Source organism: Trichoplusia ni, chromosome 6 (genome assembly GCF_003590095.1).
Source record: "Trichoplusia ni isolate ovarian cell line Hi5 chromosome 6, tn1, whole genome shotgun sequence".
In the NCBI taxonomy this organism is placed as follows: Eukaryota; Metazoa; Arthropoda; class Insecta; order Lepidoptera; family Noctuidae; genus Trichoplusia; species Trichoplusia ni.
The window spans coordinates 4,518,803-4,544,071 of record NC_039483.1 but is presented as its reverse complement, the minus strand read 5'-3'; the positions used below and the strand labels follow the sequence as shown (position 1 = coordinate 4,544,071).

The window sequence follows — 25,269 nt, the reverse complement described above, 5'->3', positions numbered from 1 at the left end:
GTTATTTAATTAAAAATACCCTTTACATTTGCGGTCTACCACAATATCCCTTTCTACTTGTTTTAGACACTTTTTGATTTTATTTGTTCTATGTCCCAAATGGCATGGCCAAAACAGCGATGACTCAGCTTGGTAATACGGAAGAAATATCGAGCACACACAACTTATAAATCAAACAATCGGACATAGATGCACCTTGATCAAATGCTCATCATCTCCATATTTTTTCATGGGGCTGAATCGAGGATGTACCCAAGTGACATTTCGTCATCCCCTGACTTGATTGAACGGGCAAAGCGACTTGGAGTCACGTCACTTGTCGAAAATTAATATCGTTTCTATTTTATAATTCATTTTCTGTGCTTATGCGATGTTTCATGTCATATAATTTATGCCTCCTGGCCACTCAAGACCCTCAATATGCTTCTAAAATTTGCTGCTGGCGACACCAGTAAAGGATTCTCTTAACAACCTGCGAGGACATCAAAAAACAAAAAAAATGCAACGTCTGTCCAATCTCCACTATCTACACCAAGTTGTTAACTAGTCCGACCATGCTACACAGGAATGGGAAAATAATCTAGAAAATATGGTTGTGAGGGATCTGGAGCCCGAACAAATGGAAAGACTCTATCTCCGCGCAGTTCATCAGTACAACTCTTAACCATGTTTGAATTTTTGAAAATAATTGTCGACTGCAGAATAAAACTGGGGCAATCATTCTTATTAATGCGGGGAAACCATTGTAATGAAGGTTGAAAAACATATTGAAGGTCTGGAGACAAATATCATTTCTCCGAGCCCTTAGCTGGAGAATTCTTCCAACGTTTTGCACTGACAAGCCAGAGTCACAACACTTGTCTAAACTGAGAGTCATATCCGCACATTAACAGTTTTCTATACGTTTTTCAGTCTAATGTCATGTAACATTATTTAGGTCCACAAAAATCAAAAAGGATTCGAAGCAATAACCGTTGTTTTCACGTTTTACATAGATTCCGCTCTTCTCAAGCTTGTTAGACCTCTTGTGAATTATAAATACATTATAATAAGCGTCTTTACCGTAAGCGGTCTGTAATAATTAGTACCTATGATGACATATGAATAATTACGTGGTATTTTAAACCACATTAGTGTTGTATTGACATGGGTTTTCGTTTTTCGGTAACACGATACTGACTTGAATGTTTGTGAAACCCCTGCGATACAAGGATTAAAGTACTTAGTATGGGACTCGTATTTTTATGATTAATGTTTGATGTAGACTTTATTTGATTTGTGCATTACATGGGTTCTTTGTAAATAATGAAAATATTTGTATGAACCAATTATTCCCGAAAGAAAATACTCTATTCATTCCGGGGTGTTAGCAATTTTATTTTATGATAAGTATTTTTTTTCGCTAGGTTAGAATGTTTTTTTTTTAATATTATTATAGTATCAATCGTCAATTGCCAGTTCGAAACATGGTCAATTTGCTGTTAGCCACAGCGAGCTCTGACTGGGTATGGTAAGAAATGCTTCCTGGTTAAGAAATGTGCCATTAGACCTCTATAAAATAATGTCGCTTTGTAAGTATTATTTCTTAGATTAATAAGTATCACCAGGTTAACAAAAAATCCTAACAAAATAAATGATGTATTCATGTTCTTTGCTCTTGCTTTGCTCTCATCACTAACGACATCTATCCAGGAATAGAATCGCATTTAAACTTGTGTTCAACAGCGCCATCTAGTATCCACTAGTTGAACTAAAATATATGGTTTGGTATATAAATTACATAAATGATTATTTTAATCAGAATACAGGAGTTTTATTAATACACATTTGCCGAAATAATACAATTTTCTTAACTGTGCTAAAATAGAAAATTAAATTGTAAGCACATTTACTTATTATCATAACTCAACTGTTCTGTTTAGCGTCTAAATCCACTAGGTGGCATACGCGTATATTAAACTACATAAATTCAGATCCTTAATATATAATAACTAAATAATTACAACCTGAATTTGCTCCCCTGGTGTAAATATATACTTAGACCTAATCAAATAGGCAAGGTGTAAGATAAAACACCGCTTCTCCTGACTTGCTAAACTACAGTATAATGAAATCCAACATTTGAACACTTATTTTTATGTAAAACCAATACATAATGCCACTCAAGCATGTTATTGCTTCGCACTTTATTCCTACATTGTTGGACGAAAAATAAATTAAAAATCAATGAAAAAATGTTGATTAAATAAAGTCGCGTTTTTTCTGACCATTACGATGTATTTTTTGATTCCATTATATTTGTATATGTTTACAGTTGATGCAAGTAAGTTTTATCATGTTCTCTCGTAATTGTTAATTAGTTTTTAGAGAAGTTGGTGATGAATTGCAAGGTATTGAACGCCACGTTTCAATGGAACGTGGGCGACGTGGCGTGGTGGTTCAGGTTTAGTCAATAAGATTTGACACCCCAAAGGATACCCCTATCTTAAAAAAAATGGGGGGCCAGTACCTACAGAATATCAACACCTAAATATTTATTTACGTAACTAACATGTGACGCATCATCATCGGCCTAGCCTTTTCCCAACTATGTTTGGTTCGGCTTCTAGTCTAACCGGATTCAGCTAAGTACCAGTGTTTTACAAGGAGCGACTGCCTATCTGACCTCCTCAACCCAGTTCCCTGGGCAATACGATACCCCTTGGTTAGACTAGTACATGGTAACAAACTTCTTACGTATTTTACTCTTAAAATTACATAATATCCAAATTGAAATTTGATCGAGTACCATATTTTTGGTTTTTTGGTCTGGTCAGTATAATTCTGGTACCTATAGGATATAGAGAATTAAAACAAGACTGCGTGCTTAGAGTTTTTAGCTAGTTATTTATGCGTACTATTATTAATTAGTATGCAACCTCCTTTCTAGATCCTATTGGAACAACTACCGAAACTGTTGTGTTGAATAATAAGACCTTTTTTCCAACAAGAAGAGTATTAAGAGGTCGCGAAGTGGGTGATACCAGGCCTTATATGGTAAGCAAACAATAAAGAACTTTCATCTCATAAATAAAAGTCCTGCTTACACACTGAGTTCAAGGTCACAAGCCCAGGGTCCCAATGCTGCTGTTTACAATGGCCTATGAATTAATGGACATTAGATTAAATTTGTCTTTACTCGTATTCCCCTAAGCATATTGCCAAAACAATAATTTTTATTTGTTTTTATTTAAAAAATCGATTCCCGCTTAAGGAATTTAATCCTAATGTCGCGGGGGGTTTTCCACATTTTTCATACAAATCACATGCACAGAGAGACTCAGAACAAGCATTCGTGGACACAAATCCTTGTCCTACATGGGGACCGAACGTCCGACACGTCGCGCGCATACGGTTTTATCATTTCGACTTGTCGTATAACATGAGCCTAATTCCAGGTATATTTGAGAGCAGCTCAGTCAGCAGACCCAAAGATATCGGAAACGAACTGGTTGTGCGGCGGTGTGATCATCCATGAGCGATACATACTCACTTCTGCCGCTTGTATTGAAGATGCTAAACGATTTTACGTCGTCTCCGGTACTCATAAGTAAGTATTGCTACAATTTCAAGGTAACCACACCAAACTCATTGTGACATCTTGCTTAGGTCATGCAATAAGGACCTAGCTCATTGTGCGCGACGTGTCGCGGTTTTTTTTTCTTGCTTAGGACATGCATTAAATTCCTTGATGAAAATCTGCGGGAGGAGTTGAAAACAAGACATATTTGAACTTTTGCTTTACAAAATACCTATATATGTATAGGTATATTCTATACTATTACATGACATCTATCATCACAAAAAGAAAAACGACTAATTTCATCAAACAGCAACAGATTTCATTTTGAAACAAAAAATCTATTTGAACAATATAAGTTCCACCTTTTTATATTTAGGCTTAAAAACAGGATGATCAAAATCGATATCCTACGTTAGTTTCAACTTTGAATGGAAGTGTTAACTATGCGTTGCGTTTTATCTTCAGATGGGTAGCAGCGCAAGATAAATCAAATGAATGTATTAATAATGGAGCGAAGAAGGCAATTTGGAAGTGTGTGCCGAAAGGTAAGGACAATTCACATCCAATTATGAACGATTTTTAGACATTTTATGTTTTCAAATGTATGTAGGTGAGAGTGCATGTATGTATATTTCTTAGGCAAGTTGTCCAGCCCAAACGGCTGGACATATTTAGATTAGATGAATCTCTTCGATCGTTAAGATATTAGTACAGTCTATATACAAATTTCAGAAAAGGGTAAAAAAGTCAGGTGATTTTTTGATGTCTTTTTTTCCTTGCGTTCCATCTAATTTGCTTCGGGGTATCAAATGAAAACCAACAAAAAACTAACCGAAAATATCGATATTTATGGTACCTACCTCTAATTTTCGCAGTCCGCTTTTTCGTTTCTTTAACAATAAACATCCTTGTTAAAGCCTACTACTTTGACGGCGAGGATTTCGACAATATTCGCTGGATGGTCGGAGACATAGCGGTGGTCAAGGTGGAGGACAACTTCAACTTCGAGCGCAGGGTCCGGGGGTGCGACTTCATTCCCAAGAAGGTCGACTTCAATAACAGGTCCGCCGATTTCGAGAAGGCTGGGGGAGTTGGTTCCGTCGCCGGTTGGGGCAGCAGAGAGTTCTTTTCAGACGTAAGTAATTACCCTCCAATAATTGCTCTTTGGGTGAATTTACAAAAGTTGCTGCTCATAGGATTTGTTACGGCTTTAATAACTTATTTTTAAGAATTTTATGTATGCTACAATATCGCATTGGGTATAACCTGCAAAGATATTCTTATGTTTCGAGAGAATAAATAAATAAAATAAATAAGGGTCCCTTAGAAGACATATCGTGCAGGTTGTAATACATGGCTGGGGATCATATATCACGTTGGATACCCGAACTGTGAGGCTGCGCGATGTATTACGACTTGCATGGTAAACCTCGCATCGTCTGGGTTCTTATATCCCACTGTAATTGCACCAATGTAGGCCTGTCTTCCAAAATAAGAAAGACATTACTTACCTCGATAATTATATACTATTTTCTTCTATGTCTCACTCCAGTCTCGCCCGACAACATTCACGATACCCCTTTATTAGAAATAGTTACCGCCCGCGACGTTTTAAAATAAAGGAGAAAATAAGGGAACATAAAAACGTTATTTATTTTCCGTAACCAATCTAGACTGAGCAGTAGAACTAGTTTGTTTATTTGGAGGGTAATCGACCAAGTACGGGTACATTTAAAACCGACTTATCAGGCGAATCAATAATTAATTTAATTAATAACTTCATTTACGTGCACTAGAAAAGCTGTGAACATGAGGATATACGTAACAAAAAGTGGTTTTATGAAAATAATTTATTTAACACATTTATTTAATTTACAGGGCACCCTCATTGGACAGGTAAGTTAAAAACGATAAACCAACGGTAATTATTTCTTCCTAATAATAAAATCTAAACCAAACTCTCGTTATCGGGATAACCCAACTAGTTTCTGACCTAACCGGAGCCTTATTCATGAGCTAAAGCGGCGGCTTGGTCGCGAGATCTACGTAGAACCGTTGTTAAATAATAACGTAAAGGCTTTATTAAAAAAACAAGATTGATATTTGATTTAATTTTTGGTTTGAAGTGATTACTTTTGTTGTGATTGTACATTTGTCATAGGTGCAGTCGTTGCGAGCTAGTGAAAACTCACCAGCGTTAATGGAAACAGACGTGGTTCTGATCTCCAAGGCCAACTGTAAGAAACGCTGGGAGCCTCGCTACCACTTCGTTATCGACGAGCACATGATTTGCTCGAAAGACGAGACTGATGCCGAAGCTATGAGCGTCGTCTGCTCTGTAAGTTGGATTCTTAGAATAAAATAGAACAGAATATAATAGGATATTATTTACTGCACACCACAGGATTTGATACAAATAAATAGTTACATGGTGCTAAGAGCGATCTTTTACAGACAACCTTTCGATGGAATTAGATTCTGAAAGATAAACATTTGTGCAGGTAGTCCGCGGAGCATAGTTTAAAATAATCAATGTAGCTTAATAATACTGAATAAAAGTAACGACTAATACTTAAACTTATTGCTGACGCATTTAGTTATGTAAGGTAATATAATAAGTATGACAATAAAAAAAACAACTTACATCTTTGACACTCCCTAAAGTGAGATAGAAGCTGTTGTGGAAGAGAGATGACATTCTACGTAGGGTGGTGTTGTCCCGCTTCCACTGCTGAAGTAAACTTTGAGAGTTAGTGGTAGTCAGAAGCTATAAAGTCCTACAACTAGTCTGACTAAGGGTATCGTGTTGCCCAGGTTACGGCATTGGAGAGGTCAGAAAGGTAATCGCTCCTTGTGTAACTCGGGTGTTAGCTGCATAGGGTTAGACTAGAAGCCGACCCCAGTGTTAGGAAAATGCTAAACTGATGATGAGTTAGTTAATCTTCCCTTTTACCAAGTAATTTTACCATAATAACTGAAAAAAATGCTGTTTCAAAACTAGCCATCTAATTGAACAGGAACGTGAAGTAAACTGCAAGGAGTTGCTATACACTGATGATGAAAAATCTGATGAAGAAGACCAACCGGAAAGGAGAATGATGGTAAATCCGAACTCGCTTTATGTTCACACTGCTGACCACGAAACATTTAGAAGGACCAAGGTCCTTTCCGGCGGGTTTTGCGAGGTACGTTATATTTCTACAAACATTTTATGCTATAACAAAACTCAGAAATAGCGGCCTCACTTTTCCCCAAATGCAATAATTACTGCTTGCTTAACGAGTGGGTTCCTTGATACGTATTAAGTAAATCTTTCTCAGAATGATCATGGCGGACCATTAATCATTGGTCAAGGCAAAACCTCCATGGTCGTGGGTGTCATGTCCGCCTGCCTGACCAAGGATGTCGAGAGGAAGTGCTATGGGCCTTTTCTTTACACCAGCGTCTATCGATACAGGAACCTCATCAGTTGTGCTATTGATAAAGACATTGGGTTTGTGCAACATTGTTATATAAAGCTGACTGTGACGTAGCTGCCCATAGGCATTTTCGCCTTCCATCCTGAGGGATTTCGCTGCACGTTCCTTTATTACATTAGTCTCGTTTAAAGCGTATTTACTATTTAATAATCATAGTACATGGGGGATTTTTTTGAACTACATATTTGATTTGTGGAGATATTACTTGAAATTTATATTTGCTAGAAATGCTCCAAAATTCAAATGCAAATGACAATGCTACATACCGTACGACAAAATTATTTGCAAGGCCAAGATTTATATACTTTTCTTAAAAGATTTGTCGATATTATATTGTCTCTTCTTCATTTTTTTCTTGTAAATAATACCTTCGGCGTTGTCTACAAATGATAATGTTGAACACTTACCCTGTATAGCGACTATAATGACTGTTTCTTATAGACCAACATGTCGAAAACTATTAAGATCATCGAAAACTCCAGTTACCGAGACTACTTTTGATTGGAATAACCATATTGATGGGTAAGTCTATTTACAATATCATATTAAAGCGCGCAAAACCCAAAATCTATTAGGAATCATACCCTGCGTAAATCTCTACATTATTTTAAATAGCAATGGCGCGCGGTCCCGCCCAACACAAATGATCCCACGGAAACACAAAATCACAGCACGGCGGTTCAGATTTAGTCAGTAAGATTGACACTACCCATTTCCTCTCCCCAAGAGGTTGTCCATGAAGATACCCCCGTCTTACCAAGAAAAGGGCTTTTTAAATGAATTTAACTGAATATTTCTTTTCAGATCCAAAGGGGATCATCCCGCGATCCACCAAGTACGTAGCTTCGACCACTTCAGGCTAACCGGCTATTCTCCCACTAAGAAGACAACTGAAAAGCCAGTGGAGGCGCCAAAAACTGATAGCTAAGTGACAAACTACTTTTTAACTTATAATACTAAATAAACAGTTTGCACAAAGCTATTGTTTTATTTTGCCCTAAACTACACAAAACACCAATAATAAATGGGAGTTATCGAAAAGAAAATATGTAAAAGTTAAAAATTACGGTTCTTTTCTCATGACTTAAATTTATTGTCGCGCATGTAATATTTGGATGAAAATATGTAGATTCTTTCAATGCTGATTTATATGCAATTTTCGCAATAGAGAAAGAAAACAAAAGTGACAAAGTAAAATATTCATGAAGTGAAAGCTGAACACCAGAAAAGCATAGTTAAAAAATTGATCCTACCAATTAATTTTCAGAACTTAAAAATTCAATTAATGGAAGCAAGGAAGCATAAAAAGCATACGTAATAAATGAATCCCAAAATGATTGAAATGATCAAATTCTGGGCAATGTTCACAAAGACTAACAACTTATTCGTATCATGCCGTCAGAGTAACGACGCCACAGGAAGTATCAAAATTAAAATGTAAACAATCAACGAATCAAAGAAGCCGTGAAATTGTTAGACCAAGAATTTTAATTTAACTAGTATTTTCTAGTTACCTAGCTCTTTATAGCAAATAAATCACAATGTTAACATTTTATTCTAGGAGTGTTTTTTGCATCATAAGCTTAATTTGTTATGCTTTAGGTAAGTCACTGTATTTGTCATTTAATAAAAAAACAGCTAATCTCTTGACAGTTTACTATTAGCTGCAGGATTTAGGACATTGACATTAAATATAGTATGCTTATGATGAGTTTCATGACTTTCGCCGTGCGAGATAGCATGAAAGTCAATCAAAATATCAAAGATGCAATATTCCATTTTTGTAATAAACATATTCTTAGCATTCTTCATCACTTACACTTAGATGCAAGTGTTGTTATTGACATAGAAGATACAGTCTACATTCCAAATGAATTCAACAACAGTTTAATATCATTGATATTTTTAGGTGACATAGACGTAGCTACTACAATACCAAGAAAAGTACAAGACGTATTAAAGAAAACCAATATATCTGGAGTAAGAGATATCCTTAATAACTCACGGAGAATTGTTGTGGGAACTGAAGCATTAAATAATAGGCCTTATATGGTAAGTAATAGGTCTCAATTTGGTTACCCTGCGTCTACTAGAAGGCACAGTGTCATTATTTCAATCCAATAACTAGATTTTTTGTTATTTCCACATTGGCCTACATAGAATCATTCGAATATTTTCTTTCTGGAGGATAAGTTTGACTCTAGTGTATTTGTAAATTCCTTTTGTGAAAAGTCTGTTATTTTAGTTTGATAATTTGAAGCTGATTTTATTGAACAGGTTTACTTAAAGCTACCATCAAATAATCCAAAATATAAAGACTATCGCCGGTGGCTCTGCGGTGGTGTGATCATCCATGAAGAGTACGTTCTAACATCTGCTGCCTGCATCGAAGACGCTAAACATTTCTACATCGTTTCGGGGACATACAGGTTGACACATTTATCGTATTGCATCAAGAATTCTAAATTTAATCTTTCTTTTCGAAGTAATTGCACCCAAAACCAATACCACTTCAAAACATAAAATATGTTTCCCCAAACCACTCGATATAAGCTTTTGGAAATTCTTGAACTTGACATATACACGTCCATTATCCATAGGCACGATGAAGCTGACGATCGGTTTACTAATCCCTGTATCAAAAATGGAGCAAAAAAGGCAATTTGGAAATGTATACCTCGAAGTAAGTACTGTAAAGTTTATTTATACTAATGTCATCAAAATTAAGTTTAGTGATGTAGTTCGATGAATATAGAAAAAATCAGAGACCTGATTTTACTGAAGGTCAAAAACACTATGGTTAAACATATTTTCTTTTGTTTTCCAGAGAATAATTTAATGTGTATTCCACTAGCCCACGTAGCACGGCCTGTTATCATAGAGATGTTGTTTTTTTTCGTAACCGTCCGTCATTTATGTCGCAAGTAGCACTATGATAAGTGTCTCCAATGTTTAGAAATTAGAAAATTCCTCCCACTAATCCAGTTTCCACCTCCTCACTTGTAGCAAACCTAATCTTATATTCTACATCATCTATTTCACAGATTACGTATTCGATGGCCACGAAAACGATAACATTCGGTGGATGAATAACGACATCGCCATCGTTAAGGTTGAGGACGAGTTTGACTTCACCCGGCGCGTGAGAGGCTGTGACTTCGTTCCCCGGCCTATTTGCTACAATAACCAGAGTAGTAAGTTGGAAGAACCTGATAACGCCGCCAGTATCGCAGGATGGGGCAGTACAGATAGATATAATGATGTGAGTAACATTAGAATATAGGTATTTTATCGACGATGACATGGTGACGGAGGATCGATCACAGGTTAAGCCACGCTTGATTCAGTCGGTCAGAGGATAGTTAACCACGTACGTTGTAACGGTTACCCCTGTGTTTCGGAAGGCACATTAAATTGTAGGTCTCGGCTGTTATTAGCTCATCCTTGTCAGTCTGGAACTAGACGGACTGGAAGCAGACCCCCACATAGTTGGAAAGGATGATGACCGATCTCGAGATAAAACCATTTTTTTTCAAAAAGCCAGTCATGCAAAGCCAACTATTAAATGATCACGATGAACGCGATCGAACGCGAACGAGTTCGACTCGCGATCCCGCCGCGTCTGCTCATGATTAAGGACTCCGGTTGGGTCCGAAACTAGTCGGGCACCCCCGATAGATACGCGTGAGTAAACCGTTACATCATTTAATAATGAATCAGTTTCACGATAGTTATTATAAAAATGCAAAGCCAACATTTCTAATAATTAGTATACCTTACCAATAAATAAATGTAATATAATATATGTAATAAAGATAATATTCCATATTTTCCAGTGGACGAATCCAGACAGTTCAAAACAAAATCTACTGGAGACGTCTGTACAAATTATATCGAAAAATCACTGCAAAAAGCGATGGGGCCGTCGGTACCACAATATTATAGACAACTACATGATATGTACCAAAGATATTGTTCCCGATCTTACTGAAATCTGTGCGGTTAGTAAACAAATTAATTTTTTCTTCCAATTTTCTACTGCGCGTGTATCCGAGGGTTGAGGTTGCCACGCCAAACCCACTGAGAGCGACGTGTCCCGGTATCGGTCACTGAGTAGTACAAGCTTTTGTGCGATCTACGAATGCTTGTGCCTAGTCTTTGTGTCTTTGCGCATGAGAATGCAATATTTGTGACGACACAAGGTTTAAATACCTTTTTGAATGGTTTTTGATATATTAAAAAAACAATGATTAAGATAGGTGACGATTTGTTACAATATTGAGGTCACTGTTTGATTCAGAATTCAGAAAGCTCTTTCAAGCCGGTGATCACAAGTGCCACACATTCCTCCATGATCCAAAATGTGATGTTCAGCTAAAACTAGTTATACTAGAAGTTGATGTTACCAAAGCTTGGGAAAAGGACAATCAGGAAAGAATATAGACTAGGGCTGTTTAGATATCATCCGATACTAGATATAAAACGAATTTTGTAACGCCAATCACATGATCATCTACAGGAGAAGTACGTTGACTGCACAGATGTCCAGTATTCAGGGTCTGAAGAAGACCGGAGAAGAGTCCTTAATCCAAGTCAGCTAGTCCTTCATTCCGCATACCATAATGATTCCAGCAGGAGACAAGGCACCATCGGTAGTGGAGGTTTCTGTGAGGTATTCTAGCTCTTTAATGGTTATTTTATTTTTGAAATGCGTTGTTGGAACGAGATATTGACGAATTGCTCCAATTGAACGAAAAGACAAAGTCACGACACTTGTTGAAAAGAATTCGAATTCCAATACATTCAAAGTTTTATGTTCTAATATAAGGCCTTCAGGCCTGGCTTTTCATATGTAATATTAAAGTGGTGTATAATGCTGTCACTCACTACGAGGATTTCCAACCAGGGGATCGAGTCGTCTGCCATATAATTTTCTTTTTCGAGGCTGTTTTCAATAGCAAAAATAATCTGATAATAAGACAGATTTCAACTTAGCCATCGTACTGTCTTACATCTAGATTCCAAACATAGCATAATGAATATTAATCAAATAGAATTATAACTATCTCCAACGTCCCTTGATACTATTTTCAGAACGACCACGGCGGGCCACTCGTATACGGCGAGGGAGCAAACTCCATGGTCATTGGAATTATTTCTGCCTGCCTCGTGAAAGAGAATACCAACAAGTGCTATGGGCCCTTCCTGTACACGAGCGTCTATAAGAACAGGGTCCTCATTAACTGTGCTATTTATAAAGAGGCAAAGTAAGTATCAAAACCGTCACAAACAAAAGCGTGTTGTGAAAAATATGAAGTGGAGAAAAAGGTAAATAAAGAAGATTCATAAGCCCATGGAGATCAAAATGGCTTTACCCGCAAATCTATCACGAAGGGTCAGGTATTGATTGACAAATCCTCCATGACAGATAGGACGTAAAGGTTTTAAGTAGGATTCATATAAGCGATTTATAGATAATTTATCAGACGTAGATATAGTATTTTTCTTCAACAGGTCTTCCTGCGACAAATTATTCAGGTCAAGTATAACGCACACGGAAACAGTAATGAGTTGGGCTGATCATCCGGACGGGTAATGCATTTTTTCAAGTCATATTTTACCCCAAAGGCAACAAGATCAATTAAAAATAAATTTATATGACAAACATTTACTAGCAATTCTAAAACCTATTTTTCGATCGTCAAATAAAATTTCTTATCAAGCACCTTCATTGCAGCCCGGCTAAGAACGAAGTAACAAATGAAAAGGAAAGTCAACAACCACAGGAGAAGCAGGAACAACCGGAACCACAGCAACCACAACAATCACAGCAACCCCAACAGCCGCAACAACCGCAACAACCGCAACAACCGCAGCAATCAGAGCTATCATACCAACCAGAGCAATTACACCAACCACATCAGCCACAGCTACCACGGCAAGCAAAATTGCACCAACCGCAGAAACCGCAACCACGACGGCTGGAGCCAGTTCAAGAACAAGAAGAAGAATATAAAAGGCGTCAGTTTGGCGTCAATCAAACTCTATTACTCAACGTATCATCTCATTCAAGATACAAATCCGATAACGCACAACAACACAGTGGTATAGTCGTCAGATCATTCGATGAAACAACAAAGTCAAACAATCTAAATAGCACCGCCCATTGAATTGTGATAATAAATGTTTTGATGATATTCACGTATTTATCTCTGACCTAGTTCAAAAATTTACAAAAAATTGCTGTTGTGTGGCAGCTGCTAAGGTAGTTAGTATTGCACTTCGGCTTGAGCCTCCTAAAGTTCATGGAATAGTCTGGTGTAGCAGATAAGACATCGCTTAGACTAAATTCATGATTTCTGCGTTCACCTATATACGATCTTCAATTTATAGGTACAACGCAGTCATAAATGGCTTTTATTAACTGTTAGTTCTAAATGAGTGAATCTTTCCACTATAGTAGATTGACGATAAGATTTTCCGTAAAAGAAATTCTGTCCCTTTCCCATTCTTAACAATTGGGGTAAACGCAATGTATGCTTTCATTCATCAAGTATTAAAACCTAAGAATTTGACATTATATCGATAACAAACGTAAATATTGCCGTACTAAAACATTTGATGACTTTCTCCCCAATCAACATAATTAATTTTTAGAATACCAAGTTTACTTAAAATCTTGAAAATAGATTTCGGCCTCTCTTTTAGTTTGAAACTAAAGCCACAAACAAGTATATGGGCTCCTGGTCTGTCGTGTTCAGTTCAAGCAAATACCATAAGGCCGTAACTACCAACTCGCGGATATAACTTCATGGAATAACGTTTCGAATTAAAATTCTTCCGGAGTACCGTGAAATTGGCTTTTTAATAGATTTTTTATAATTTCAATGTAGGCGATCGTTTTGATTGCTTCTTTCCACAATGAAGTGTATATTAAATATATTTCTTTTAGTGTTATTTTCCATAGGTAACGTTTTTTTCTAATATTTGTAGTAGAAAGATTCTTTCCGCGTTGAAGGATACATAGATGGCATCAATCGTGTACTTAAACATTACATTTAAAGTTTGATTTCTAATGAAGCAATGTGCAGCTAATTAATTTTCGGTGACGTCATCAACGACCTTCGGAACAAGCTTCGATCAAGATGATGAAAAGTGTTTTTGTTTATAATTGTTCTGTTTTCAGATGTTCGAGCTATAGAAGTTGCCACACATATACCACCAGTTGTTAGTACAATATTAAACGAAACACGAAGGATTATTAATGGAGAGGAAGTAACAGACAGCCGGCCGTATATGGTAAGAGAGTTCCAACTGATCAGTGTGATTCAAAATTACAAATACTATAAGTCTGTAACCACCTGCTACTTGCGTAAATATTTACAACACTGGCACTGTTATCCGGTTATTCGTTTATGTTCCCGTACAAAGCAAATTAACCCTCTTTCCGTCTCTTTTTGTCCTTGACCAGCCCTAGCCAGTGAGGCTTGTTTCTGATGAATACACCAAGAAGTATGATTTCCATAAAAGTGTTTTATTCCTAGGTATATCTCAAACTACCTCGGAGCAATCAAAAGCAAGGGAACTACCGCACTTGGTTATGTGGAGGAGTGATCATTCATGAGGAGTATATATTGACTTCTGCTGCTTGTATTGAAGACGCTGAACACTTTTATGTTGTGTCTGGGACGTATAAGTAAGTCATGAATAATCTTTGGACTGATGAGACTGGACTGAATGACACTACACTCCATAATCATCAATATATTCTGGCTACCGTTGGATGTAGTTTAATAGAAAAATAGCCGACCCAAGTCAAAGTACCTGGTCATATAGATGTCAAATCTTCTACGTGTAATGATGATTTAACCAAGCTAGAGATTAGAACTCCAGAAATAAAGATACGAAATCTAAGAATTCATTACTTTCATGCTCAGGAACCAATCTGTCTATTGATTGTACAGTGATTTGTTTTCAGATATGGAGACGATGATGACAGATATAACAATCCCTGTATCAAAAATGGTGCAAAAAAAGCTATATGGAAGTGCGTACCTAAAAGTAAGTGCGTGCAAAAACAAATTGGGCCTGTTGGTGTGTTACCAAAATTGGTGTTTTAAGCACAACAACTAGCCTTTGAAGCAGATAGCTTTTAAGCAGGATCAAGGTTTACAAGTATTTATCTATATTTGCATTTTAGATTACGTATTTGATGGACATGAAAACGACAATATTAGGTGGATGAACAATGATATCGCCGTTGTCAAGATTGAAGACGGTTTCGACTTCACCAGAAGGATAAGAGGCTGCGACTTTATTCCCAAGCCCGTCTGTTATAACAACCAGAGTCAGACGCTAGAAAACCCTGGAACAATCGTCTCTATTGCTGGTTGGGGAACGACGTCGAGGTATAACGATGTAAGTTTTGCTTTTGCTTATTTGGATGGGATTTAAATGGGGAAAAATACCGCTTATCCTACTGATCGAGAGACAGGTTTTGTATATAAATGTTGTGCTGTCGAAATTGACCATTTTAATTCCATCCATTTTTTTTCTCGTGTTTAAAAGTCTCATAATTCCCCTGTACAAGTAACGACACAACACCTATTTTAATGGTAGACTAGGTTAATTTGTCACACTTTAGTTTATGCCTAGGAAATTAATCATTAAAAACGAGGTCCCACTAAAATGGTAAAACCTTATGTGTGTGTATTTATTCATTTATTCTAGTGGGTAAATAGGAGAAAAGACAATCAACAAAACTTATTGGAAGCTCACGTGGAGATCACTCCCAAAAACAGGTGCAAGCGGCGCTGGGGATCACGGTACCACAACATCATTGATAACTACATGATCTGCACCAAGGACATCGGACAAACAATGTCGGAAATCTGTAATGTGTGTATGCGAATTATCTTACTTACGTATATCTTACGTACTTAGATAAGCATAACATAGGAATTAAGAATATCGAGTCCCTTAACAAAGAAAATAACTTTATGGACCGACCTTTAAGGATTCCCAATGGGCTCAAAAATCCCAGATTTTTTTTTTAACTTGAGAGTCAAAAAATTTATAGATATTTTAATTTAAATGTAGACTGCACATTTGCCTATGACCACTTAACTAAAAAAATGTACGAAAAGACTTTCTTCCGTTTCCATAAGGTGATGTTTTACAGGAAAAATACGTTGACTGTCAAGATATAAATTATTCAGATGAAGACGATATGAGAAGAGGCATACACGTTATGAAGACAGAAAGGATTCCAACCAATCTAGTGATGCATTCAGCTTACCACAATGAAACATATAACAACTCAATTGGAGTTAGCAGAAGATATATTTCTATGACTGACGGAGGATTTTGTGAGGTAGGTTATATTTTTTTGTATATTAAGATTTAGATTAGTGGATCGTTTAATTGAACCTCACCGTCAATAAACAACGAATGTCAAAAATTATCATCTTTATCATGTACAAAAGATGTATAATAAAGTATAGTTGCGTGCTTTGAACCATTTTCAAACGACTTCAAATAGGAGGAGGTTCTTTGTTTTTGGGTTTTTTTTGTTTGTTACTTCAGCATTTCGTACTGGGTAAACAGATTTTATTGATTCCTTTTATATTTAAAGCGAAATCATTATCATTTGGTGCCATAATACTTTCATGAGGTTGGGCTCAGTATTTTTTCTAACAATCTCTGTTTAATTTTTCCAGAATGATCACGGAGGCCCCTTAGTGTACGGTTCTGGTGTAAATTCAATTGTCGTAGGCATTATATCTGCTTGTCTAGTCAAGGAGAGAACCAACAAATGCTACGGACCCTTCTTGTACACAAGCGTCTACAAGAACAGGCAGTTCATTTCTTGCTCCATTTATAAAGATGTTGAGTAAGTAGAAATTTGAGCTTAATGGTTTTGAAGATAAAGCCGAAATAAGTTTTTAATTCGCTTCTTTATTTCTCAGACCTAAATGCCGACGGCAGTTCAGATCTGGCGTAACTCATGTGGAACAAGTATTGTCGTGGAAGAATCATCCTGATGGGTAGTTACTTAATATTATTTGCCTTTGCCTTATTTAATTTTAGAACATTACATTACATTTATTTTTCTAAACGATATTTTAACCAAAAACATTTTTCAATAGGCTTTCTGGTATCATTCCTTTTTCTGGCCTAAGATTCAGAGTATAACTTTGCGCTTTTTCAGAGACCCTTACTGAAGCATCTCTAAATTCCATCAATAATAGGATTTAAAATCAAAAATCCATTTGTAATCCAGGTAATAGATGTTTAAATTTGGTATTATTTCAGACCAGCAAAAAGCGAATTAGATCCAGCAAAGAAAGCTGAATTAGAAGCAGCCGCTGCCGCAGAGGAGGAAGCTGAATTAGAAGCTGAGGCGACAGCGGCATTGGCGGCACCGGTTGTCGGTGGTGTGCCGATAGTAAGAGCTCACGACCTACCGCCCGTACCTCCACCAGTACGGATAGGAGACAAGGTTTTCGCAGAAAGTGGCTTCATCCTAAGAACCCGTAACGAGACGACAGTTGCACCAATAATAGCGAATGAAACAAAGGTTACAACAGGTTAATTAAAGTTTATGGTGATAAATAAAAATAAATTTGACATAATCTTTTGTTTTCTTAATGTCCGTCTTGGTCTGAATTTTGATTAATTCTACTAACACCCGTGCCTATGAATGAAATGAGCCACACACTTGAAGTGTAAATACGAAATCATAAAGTGGGTGGTTTGAATTATGCGTAGCAACGATTGGAAATATAGTATTTTGTGATGCTCTAAATTAATATTGATCTGAAAGATAAACACACAAAATGACGTCAAATAAATGAATCAATAGCTCTATAAAATAAGATCATAAAAAAAACGACAGTCAATAAATAAATAACAGAACTTAACGGAGAAATATTTATTCAGAAAAAACATGTACGAGACTCGTTTAATTAACTTGGAATAATTAGATTTCTTTGTTAGGTTATGTATTTTACGGATAACGCATAATTGGCTCCCATGCAGCGTGACTTGTTGGAGATTGACCAAATCTTTAATTTCCTATCTCATTAAGAATTTGAACAAAAATTTTATCGATCCTTCAGGGATCGGTTCGTGGGCTAAAATGACGAATTGCTGCCTCCTTCTGGGGGCGATATTTCTTATTTTAGGTAAGTATTGAAATGGCTAAACACAGTTAAAAAACCAGTATTGCTTAAAGCTTAATTGAGTGAGTTATACGCTATGATTTTTATGTATATTCAAAACTAATTTCCATGAACTTTCACACCTTGACGTGTATTGAAGTTTCATATTTTTTTACTAATATTATTCCGAGAACTAATTAAATTAATCAGGAGTATTAATGACATATTAGTAAGTCAGAAACATTTTCTTTGCTTCACAATTTATGCTTTTGCCTTGATGCGCAACGTATGCTAATGCATGCACAACGTAAGCACATTTTTGTCCGTGGACAGAGCACAATAAATCACTTTCAGCTATTAATTCATGTAAACATAACGTTACTAAACGCCTTAATATCGTAGGTCCAGGATTATCTAGTTCATCAAAGAAAGGCAAAACAGACGATTCAGATATAAGTACAACTCTAAAGCCACATCACTCAAAACACCATTCGAAAAGCGGCAACAAGTCATTAGATGATGTGGAAGAGGTCGCAGACGAAGGCTGGAATTATGAGAACACTACCATAGTTGACACCAGGAGGATTCTATTTAGTAAGAAAACTGAAAAGGGGAAAAGACCATACATGGTAAGTCAAATCATACTCGACAATGCCGTTAAATTGCCAATACTAAAAGTAACGACTGAGCATTGATTATACTTATCCGTCAATAGTGATACGGTGATGTCATCAATAACTTCGTGGCTCATTAAATACTTACTATTAATGACCATTCGGTGTTTATATACTATAAACTACGCAGGCTTTCTTTCCTTTTTTGTTATTTTAGTTTTACCACGTATTTTGGTTTTCCAGATTTTTTTTGTAAATCACTTTCCTGGAGTTTCTCTAATTGTGTTATTTTCGCAGGTATATCTTCAATTGACGAAAGAATCAGCAAAAGCCCATAAGTACCGAGGCTGGCTGTGCGGCGGTGTCATCGTAGATCCATACTATGTGCTTACATCTGCCGCTTGCGTTGAAGACGCTGATCGATTCTACATCGTGTCTGGGACTACCAAATTCATTGATAGCTTCGATTACAAGACCGACGAGTGTGTCTGCAAGCATCGGCGAAAAGTTGTGTGGAAATGTATTCCTAAGAGTAAGTTTTCTTCTTGTTTTTGTTCATAATTGTATAGTATCTGAGGCTAATGGTATTTTATTTGGATTCTAGACTACAAATTCGACTTCCAAGACAGCATCAAATGGTCATCAAACGATATTGCTATAGTTAAAGTAGACAAAGCCTTTAAATTCGGCGTCCAGGAGAAGGGATGCGAGTTTGGCACTGATCTCATTTGTTATAATAACGTTAGTAGGGAGATGGAGAAACCTGGAACTAAAGGCTGGATCGCTGGATGGGGTAGCGGTAACAACTTCAGAGAGGTAAGCGACAGAGGGTAGTTAAAGGATGTGTAATGTCATGTAAGTACACCTAAATCGGCGTGAGATAAGAGTGAACATCCCTCAAAATCATCGCGATGAAAATACATTTCATTTGCAAAATTTCAAGTTTAGCTTTTACTTGATTAATATTCTTTGTCAAATATTTTGAGGAATCTCTAGACATATGTAATATTAAGAATTTTATCTAGTTTCACGAGTACCTTTGTTATTTTTATTATTCTTTAGGGTGTGTACCGTCGTCAAAAAGAAAACGTACATAAAAACAGTAAGTGCCTCCAAGAAGCCAAAGTGTGTATCATGGACAACGAACAATGCGCTAAGAAATGGGCTCAACGGTTCAGGGAGATTATCACACAATACATGATCTGCACTAAAGACGTCATGAAGAGACTTAGTGAAGTTTGTGACGTAAGTATGAGAAGCTTATAATATAATATGTATATCATTCTGTCTACCATATTTCTCTTTTCAAAAAAGCTTTAAGTCTCAAACAAATCAGTATTTTTTCTTTTACGTCCGGAAGATGTGTGTTGCCATGCACGAGATTTTGCGTCGGTTTTAGTTAAAAAATAAATGAGCTTAAGGATTTCGGAGACAGAAATCTGTCTTTGAGCCATTACAAGTTCAAACAGTTTGGACTATAGGTTGTACCTGTTGATATGATGGGTTGTGCGAGCCAGATAGGCTATTTGTAAATAAGGTATTCAGCGGAATCCAGTAGTACCGTAAGTCAGCCCCAAGTACATAGCTTGAATTAGAAAAAACTAACTACTGTTAGCTTTAGAGCAAAGTTAAAGCGTGGTCGATTCAATTTTACTAATACTATAATTATTTCGTAGAAAAGATACGCCAATTGCACAGATGTAGAATCACGTCGTGTTCAAGATATAGAGACGCCAACAAAAACGGTCAACGTTGATTTAGGAAGACATTTGAGAGATCCCGATGACTACACCGCTAGAAGATCTTCTATGCAAGGAGGATTTTGTGAGGTCAGCGAGATATTCAAAATAAGACTATAACTTTAACAAATAGGGTTGAAATTCACTTGTTTCTTTTGAATGCTTTCAGAATGACCACGGCGGGCCGTTAATAGTTAGGTACCAGGGAAAAGAGAGGGTTATTGGAGTCATATCAGCTTGTAAAATTGACCCGAAGACTCACAGTTGCCACGGACCTTTCTTATACACATCTGTCTATAGAAACCGACAATTCATATCTTGTGCCATTCATAAGGACGTTGAGTAAGGACTTTTTTAAACTTTGAATAGCTGTTTTACGTAAGACTTTAAGCACCGCAGATGAGATAAAACCTAATCTTCTTTCATCAGACAAAATAATTGATGCATTTAAAGGTATAAACCATCACTCAAGTGATGGTTTATTTGACCCACAACATTTGCACAGCCATGCTAAGGATCTAAAGCTAAGGATCATGCTAAGGATAAAAAAGGTGTTGATAGTTAAAATTACTTAGCCGAAAAACTAGTACCTTTAACCATGGCCCAATTAAAGTACGGTTACTAGATTTTTCCATAATATAATTGTTCACTTTGTTTAGGGAGAACTGCCGAAGAGTATTCAGATCAGGCATAACACACGAGGAATGGTCTGTCACTTGGGATAATGTTGAGTAAGTATGAAACATCGAATCAACTTATAATCGTATCAACGTATAATGTACCAATCAATTTATCAATTCAGCCTATGGACACTGCTGGACTAGACTTAGCACGTAGGAAGCGGTAATCCAATGTAATCTGGCCTTCAAAAAGTGCAACTTGGTAACCGAATTTGAATAAATGAAGTTAATTTTTTAAAATTGGACATTGGGTCGCCACATTCCCATCCCCCAATTACCTCACTGCGCCCAGTCTCCTACTTCCCGCATGAAGTCTGTAACGGTTACCCTTTTTTTGGTGATTTGGTTCATCGGGTTGGGGGTATTCTACACTGTGATTACATGTTATGTATTTTACTAATTAATTTAAAATTTCCAGTGATGATGAGGACGATGATGCTGGTAACAATAGGTAATATATTTCCTGTTAAACTAAAGATAGCGCTTTAATTATTCTTACGAATTTTTAAGTTTGTATGGCAGAATTCGCGTTGAAAAGTAAAAGAGGCATTTGGGAGTTTAGTAATAATTTGGAATCGAAGGCAGAATTATCATTTCAAAAAGTTAGCTTTTTGTAGATTTTGAAACAAATTCTCGAACTATATAACGTTATTTTTTTGTTAGTGTTGTGAAGAAATTTACATATGATCGATCTTAATTTCAGAGAAGAAAAAGCCGAAACAGCAGACAGGTTTGAATGACTTTTTGTAAAACCATAAGCTTAATTCTCATTGTTTCTCCAATTTATCAATAAGAATGTATATAATGAAATTTTGCTTCACAGCGATAAAGACGAAAAAACATCAGACGAATCCAGGTATTTAAATATCGCATAATAATATTTAATTCCTATGAACCATGCTTTTAACATTATTTCAATTTGCAGTGACGGCAAGGCGGCTCTAAGGCAGCGAACGTAATAACTTATTTTAAAAGGAATGTTCTGTCTGTACAATTCACATTAACTCACTCACTTTTCCTTTTCAGTGATGAAAAAAAGAAAGTGATTAAGAAGAGAGCTAAGAAAGACGATTCAGAATCTGCCAGCGCTGAAGAAGAGGAAACAAAAGTAGTTACAACAGAGAAACCACCTAAAAAGGAAGAAAAGAAACACGAGAAATCAGTTGAGAAGACAGAAAAACACAAGAAAAAGTCGAAACCTAAGAAACACAAAGAACATAAAGAAGAAAAAGAGGAGAAAGTAGAAAGTAGTAGTAAGAAAGTATCGAAAGAGACAAAAGAGGAGAAAGCATCCTCAGAAGAGATACAAGTGAGAGGGCAGTTGAAGCCCGAACAGGCTTCGTATGAGTCAAGTCGGGATGACAATGTTAATGATCCAGACAACGAATAGATTCTGGATCAATAAATGTAATAAAATGTTTAGTTGAGTTTTATTTGTACGTCTGATTTTTTAGGCTACCTTTATTGGGAACTAAAAAGAATCAAAATATATACCGGAAGCTTATTTATGATATTTTCAAGAACTTAGAAAAAAATATACCTACCGTCGAAAAATATCCTTCATTTAAAAAACGAGACCGCGACTTCCAGACGGCAACTAGAACTAGGTATTTTTGGACTCCGTAGTAATCCCCTAAACCATGCACTAGGTGTGGAGTTTAAAGTTATAAACTTTTCCTCCAGATAAGATGAGTATGTATAAATGTATAAAAATATAAATACTTGGCCATGAATAAATAGATACGGATTTCAACAATACCTACACTTGCTTTTTTACTTTATTGCATTACATGTCTATGTAACATGAACCATTTTTTTCCTCCAATCATCAAACATTGGCTCTGGGACATCATCCCACATTTTCCTACTGCATGAATACGAAAATAAAATAAATCTATTACCAGCAGCATTTATTCCAAGCTACTTTTCTCCGATCACTTCGAGTCAGTTTCGATCACCAGCTTGAGAGCAAGACAACAAACGTATTCCTTCTCTCCCCCTTCTTCAGGCATCAGGTAGAAGTTCAGCAGAGCCTGGTAGTAGCCAGCCGTGTTGCTGTTGATTGGCATGTCTTCAGTGTCAACAATCATCTCGGTGACGGCGTAGGAACCCTGGGGACATTACTGCCATTAAAAACTCCCGAACGAAGTAGTTTAATCTTTACGTCGCGAGGATTTCACGAACATTTAACTATCATGCACCAAGACACACAGACTAAGGACAAGCATTCGTAGATCACACAAATACTAGCATTATGTGGGCATCAAGACGTCGATAATTCGCGCAGTGGGTTTAGCGTGGTGACCTCAACCTCTTTTAATTAGGTCCTGCAAAAATATCTTATATTAACGAACATAATTACCTCTGGAAAAGGGCAAGATTCTGGTAAGTCTATGTGTTTCAAATAAGTGTAGTAGTCACTGTTCGGACCTTTTTCGAGCTCATCGCAGAATTTCGGCACTTCATGTGAAAATACGACCTCGTAGGAACCAGAAGCTTCTTTTTGAAGAATCAATTCTATCTGTAAGGAAACAAAGGTGTTAGTGATGAATAAAAACTCCCAAGTTTCTATGCCCGACTGGGTATATGTCATTAGGGTTATATAGAACTAGGAGAGTAGAAAAGCAAATGGTTCTTTTTTAATGACTTCCTCAGAAATATAAACCTTGTGCCGAAGTGGTTTCACAAACATAAAAGGCAAGCAAGCGTGGATCGAACAAAAGCTTGTCTAATGCGGAAATCGAACAAGAGAGATACGGCACGCAGTGGGGTAGCAGCTCGGCTACGTGCATTCGTTTTACATAGTTTTGAGATTGCGTACATGTATGAAATATCTGTGAAGGTGCTGAAGGAATCTAATAAGTCAACGTATTCATCTAAACAAAATAATTTCTTGGCGTGACTATGACAGTCAGACATGCAATAAAAATAGTTTGTATGCTTACCATGAGTCGGGAGTCAACCTCAGCTAAAATATTGATGGCTCCGTTCAAGTAGGCAAAGGTTTCATTGTAACGACCCACATCCAGGCCCGAGACATCCACCACGGTTAAGCTTTGTTCGTCGCAACACTCCATTTGTGAGTCCATATTGACAATGAAGGACTGCAAAGGTGACTATTTATGGCATTACGAGTTTCTCCGTGTTTCGGAAGGCACGTTAAAGTTGTTAGTTACACAGTAAAGGGTAGTCAAAAGCTAAAAAGTCTAACAACCAATCTGACTTAGGGGTATCGTGTTGTTCATATGGATCGAGGAGGTCAGATAGGCTCAGGATAGCCGCTCCTTACATAACACAAAAATCTGGATTGACTGGAAGCCGAGCCTAACATAGTTGGGGAAAGCCTAGAATGATGATGATATGTCAAAATGAACAAAAGGCGTCCAAGATTACTATTACTACTTGTTAAAATGTCTTTAAAATTAAAAATAAAAAACTACCAAAATACTTCCAACATAAAATACTTACTGCATCTGGGTTACCTTGACACAGCTGGAGAAAACAAAGAAATATAATTGGAAACATTTTTAACGCGAAACGACTTGCTAATGACCTCCATTTTCTGCATCATATATTTATATTCTTTAAATGTTGCATGTACCATCAGATATAATAGAACATCATTATATTATATGCCATTGATACTATCACACGCTAAACATGTAATAACTATAATTAGTTAATTATTTATACATTGTCGTTAATAGGACAGTCGGATACAATTGTTTCTGTACAATTCAGTCATTCTATGAGACTACAAAATAAAGTGTAAAATATTCGTCTGCTATGTTAAAAATCTTGTTTTAACAAGAAAAAAATACAACAGGCCTTAATTAAAAAATACTGAGACAAACTTGATGAAATTTAGCTCTGATGGGACCAAAATGGAAGCTATTTCAAGTAAAAAAAGGAATCAACAGAATCGGTTCATCCATTCTAAAGTTCTGAGGTAAGAAAGCAGTACAAAAACAGAGGAATTGAAAACCTCATTATATAGTAGATGGCGTTATATTTATTTGTTATACTCTTTCGC

General features: G+C 36.6%; 6 protein-coding genes across 6 annotated transcripts; 5 read left to right on the top strand and 1 right to left on the bottom strand.

Annotated features, from left to right (window-relative positions):
• Positions 1 to 2,766: 2,766 nt before the first annotated feature.
• On the top strand, positions 2,767 to 8,671 carry LOC113495421. The gene is made up of 10 exons (XM_026874131.1): positions 2,767 to 3,036; positions 3,438 to 3,589; positions 4,028 to 4,107; positions 4,480 to 4,697; positions 5,441 to 5,458; positions 5,724 to 5,900; positions 6,580 to 6,747; positions 6,883 to 7,055; positions 7,483 to 7,563; positions 7,846 to 8,671. The coding sequence occupies exons 1-10, from the start codon at positions 3,034 to 3,036 to the stop codon at positions 7,967 to 7,969; spliced, it is 1,194 nt and encodes a 397-aa protein (XP_026729932.1). The 5' UTR covers positions 2,767 to 3,033; the 3' UTR covers positions 7,970 to 8,671.
• A 49-nt stretch (positions 8,672 to 8,720) lies between these two features.
• On the top strand, positions 8,721 to 13,211 carry LOC113495100. The gene is made up of 9 exons (XM_026873695.1): positions 8,721 to 9,093; positions 9,319 to 9,470; positions 9,642 to 9,724; positions 10,086 to 10,303; positions 10,878 to 11,042; positions 11,561 to 11,713; positions 12,136 to 12,308; positions 12,556 to 12,633; positions 12,779 to 13,211. The coding sequence occupies exons 1-9, from the start codon at positions 8,740 to 8,742 to the stop codon at positions 13,209 to 13,211; spliced, it is 1,809 nt and encodes a 602-aa protein (XP_026729496.1). The 5' UTR covers positions 8,721 to 8,739.
• Positions 13,212 to 13,585: 374 nt separating this feature from the next.
• LOC113495455 lies at positions 13,586 to 17,730 on the top strand. Its single transcript, XM_026874180.1, has 9 exons — positions 13,586 to 14,008; positions 14,228 to 14,340; positions 14,586 to 14,737; positions 15,020 to 15,102; positions 15,242 to 15,459; positions 15,772 to 15,939; positions 16,223 to 16,414; positions 16,761 to 16,933; positions 17,010 to 17,730. The coding sequence occupies exons 1-9, from the start codon at positions 13,963 to 13,965 to the stop codon at positions 17,089 to 17,091; spliced, it is 1,227 nt and encodes a 408-aa protein (XP_026729981.1). The 5' UTR covers positions 13,586 to 13,962; the 3' UTR covers positions 17,092 to 17,730.
• Positions 17,731 to 18,181: 451 nt separating this feature from the next.
• LOC113495098 lies at positions 18,182 to 22,451 on the top strand. Its single transcript, XM_026873694.1, has 8 exons — positions 18,182 to 18,227; positions 18,537 to 18,832; positions 19,115 to 19,349; positions 19,422 to 19,633; positions 19,880 to 20,062; positions 20,494 to 20,646; positions 20,726 to 20,898; positions 21,216 to 22,451. The coding sequence occupies exons 1-8, from the start codon at positions 18,182 to 18,184 to the stop codon at positions 21,289 to 21,291; spliced, it is 1,374 nt and encodes a 457-aa protein (XP_026729495.1). The 3' UTR covers positions 21,292 to 22,451.
• On the top strand, positions 21,920 to 22,626 carry LOC113495097 (UPF0329 protein ECU05_1680/ECU11_0050-like). Its single transcript, XM_026873693.1, has 2 exons — positions 21,920 to 21,966; positions 22,263 to 22,626. Exons 1-2 carry the CDS (start codon positions 21,920 to 21,922, stop codon positions 22,624 to 22,626), a joined length of 411 nt encoding a protein of 136 aa, XP_026729494.1.
• On the bottom strand, positions 22,460 to 25,042 carry LOC113495391. The gene is made up of 4 exons (XM_026874090.1): positions 24,705 to 25,042; positions 24,182 to 24,340; positions 23,599 to 23,757; positions 22,460 to 23,347 (listed from the first exon to the last, which is right to left on the bottom strand). Exons 1-4 carry the CDS (start codon positions 24,759 to 24,761, stop codon positions 23,171 to 23,173), a joined length of 552 nt encoding a protein of 183 aa, XP_026729891.1. The 5' UTR covers positions 24,762 to 25,042; the 3' UTR covers positions 22,460 to 23,170.
• Between the last annotated feature and the right edge of the window lie 227 nt (positions 25,043 to 25,269).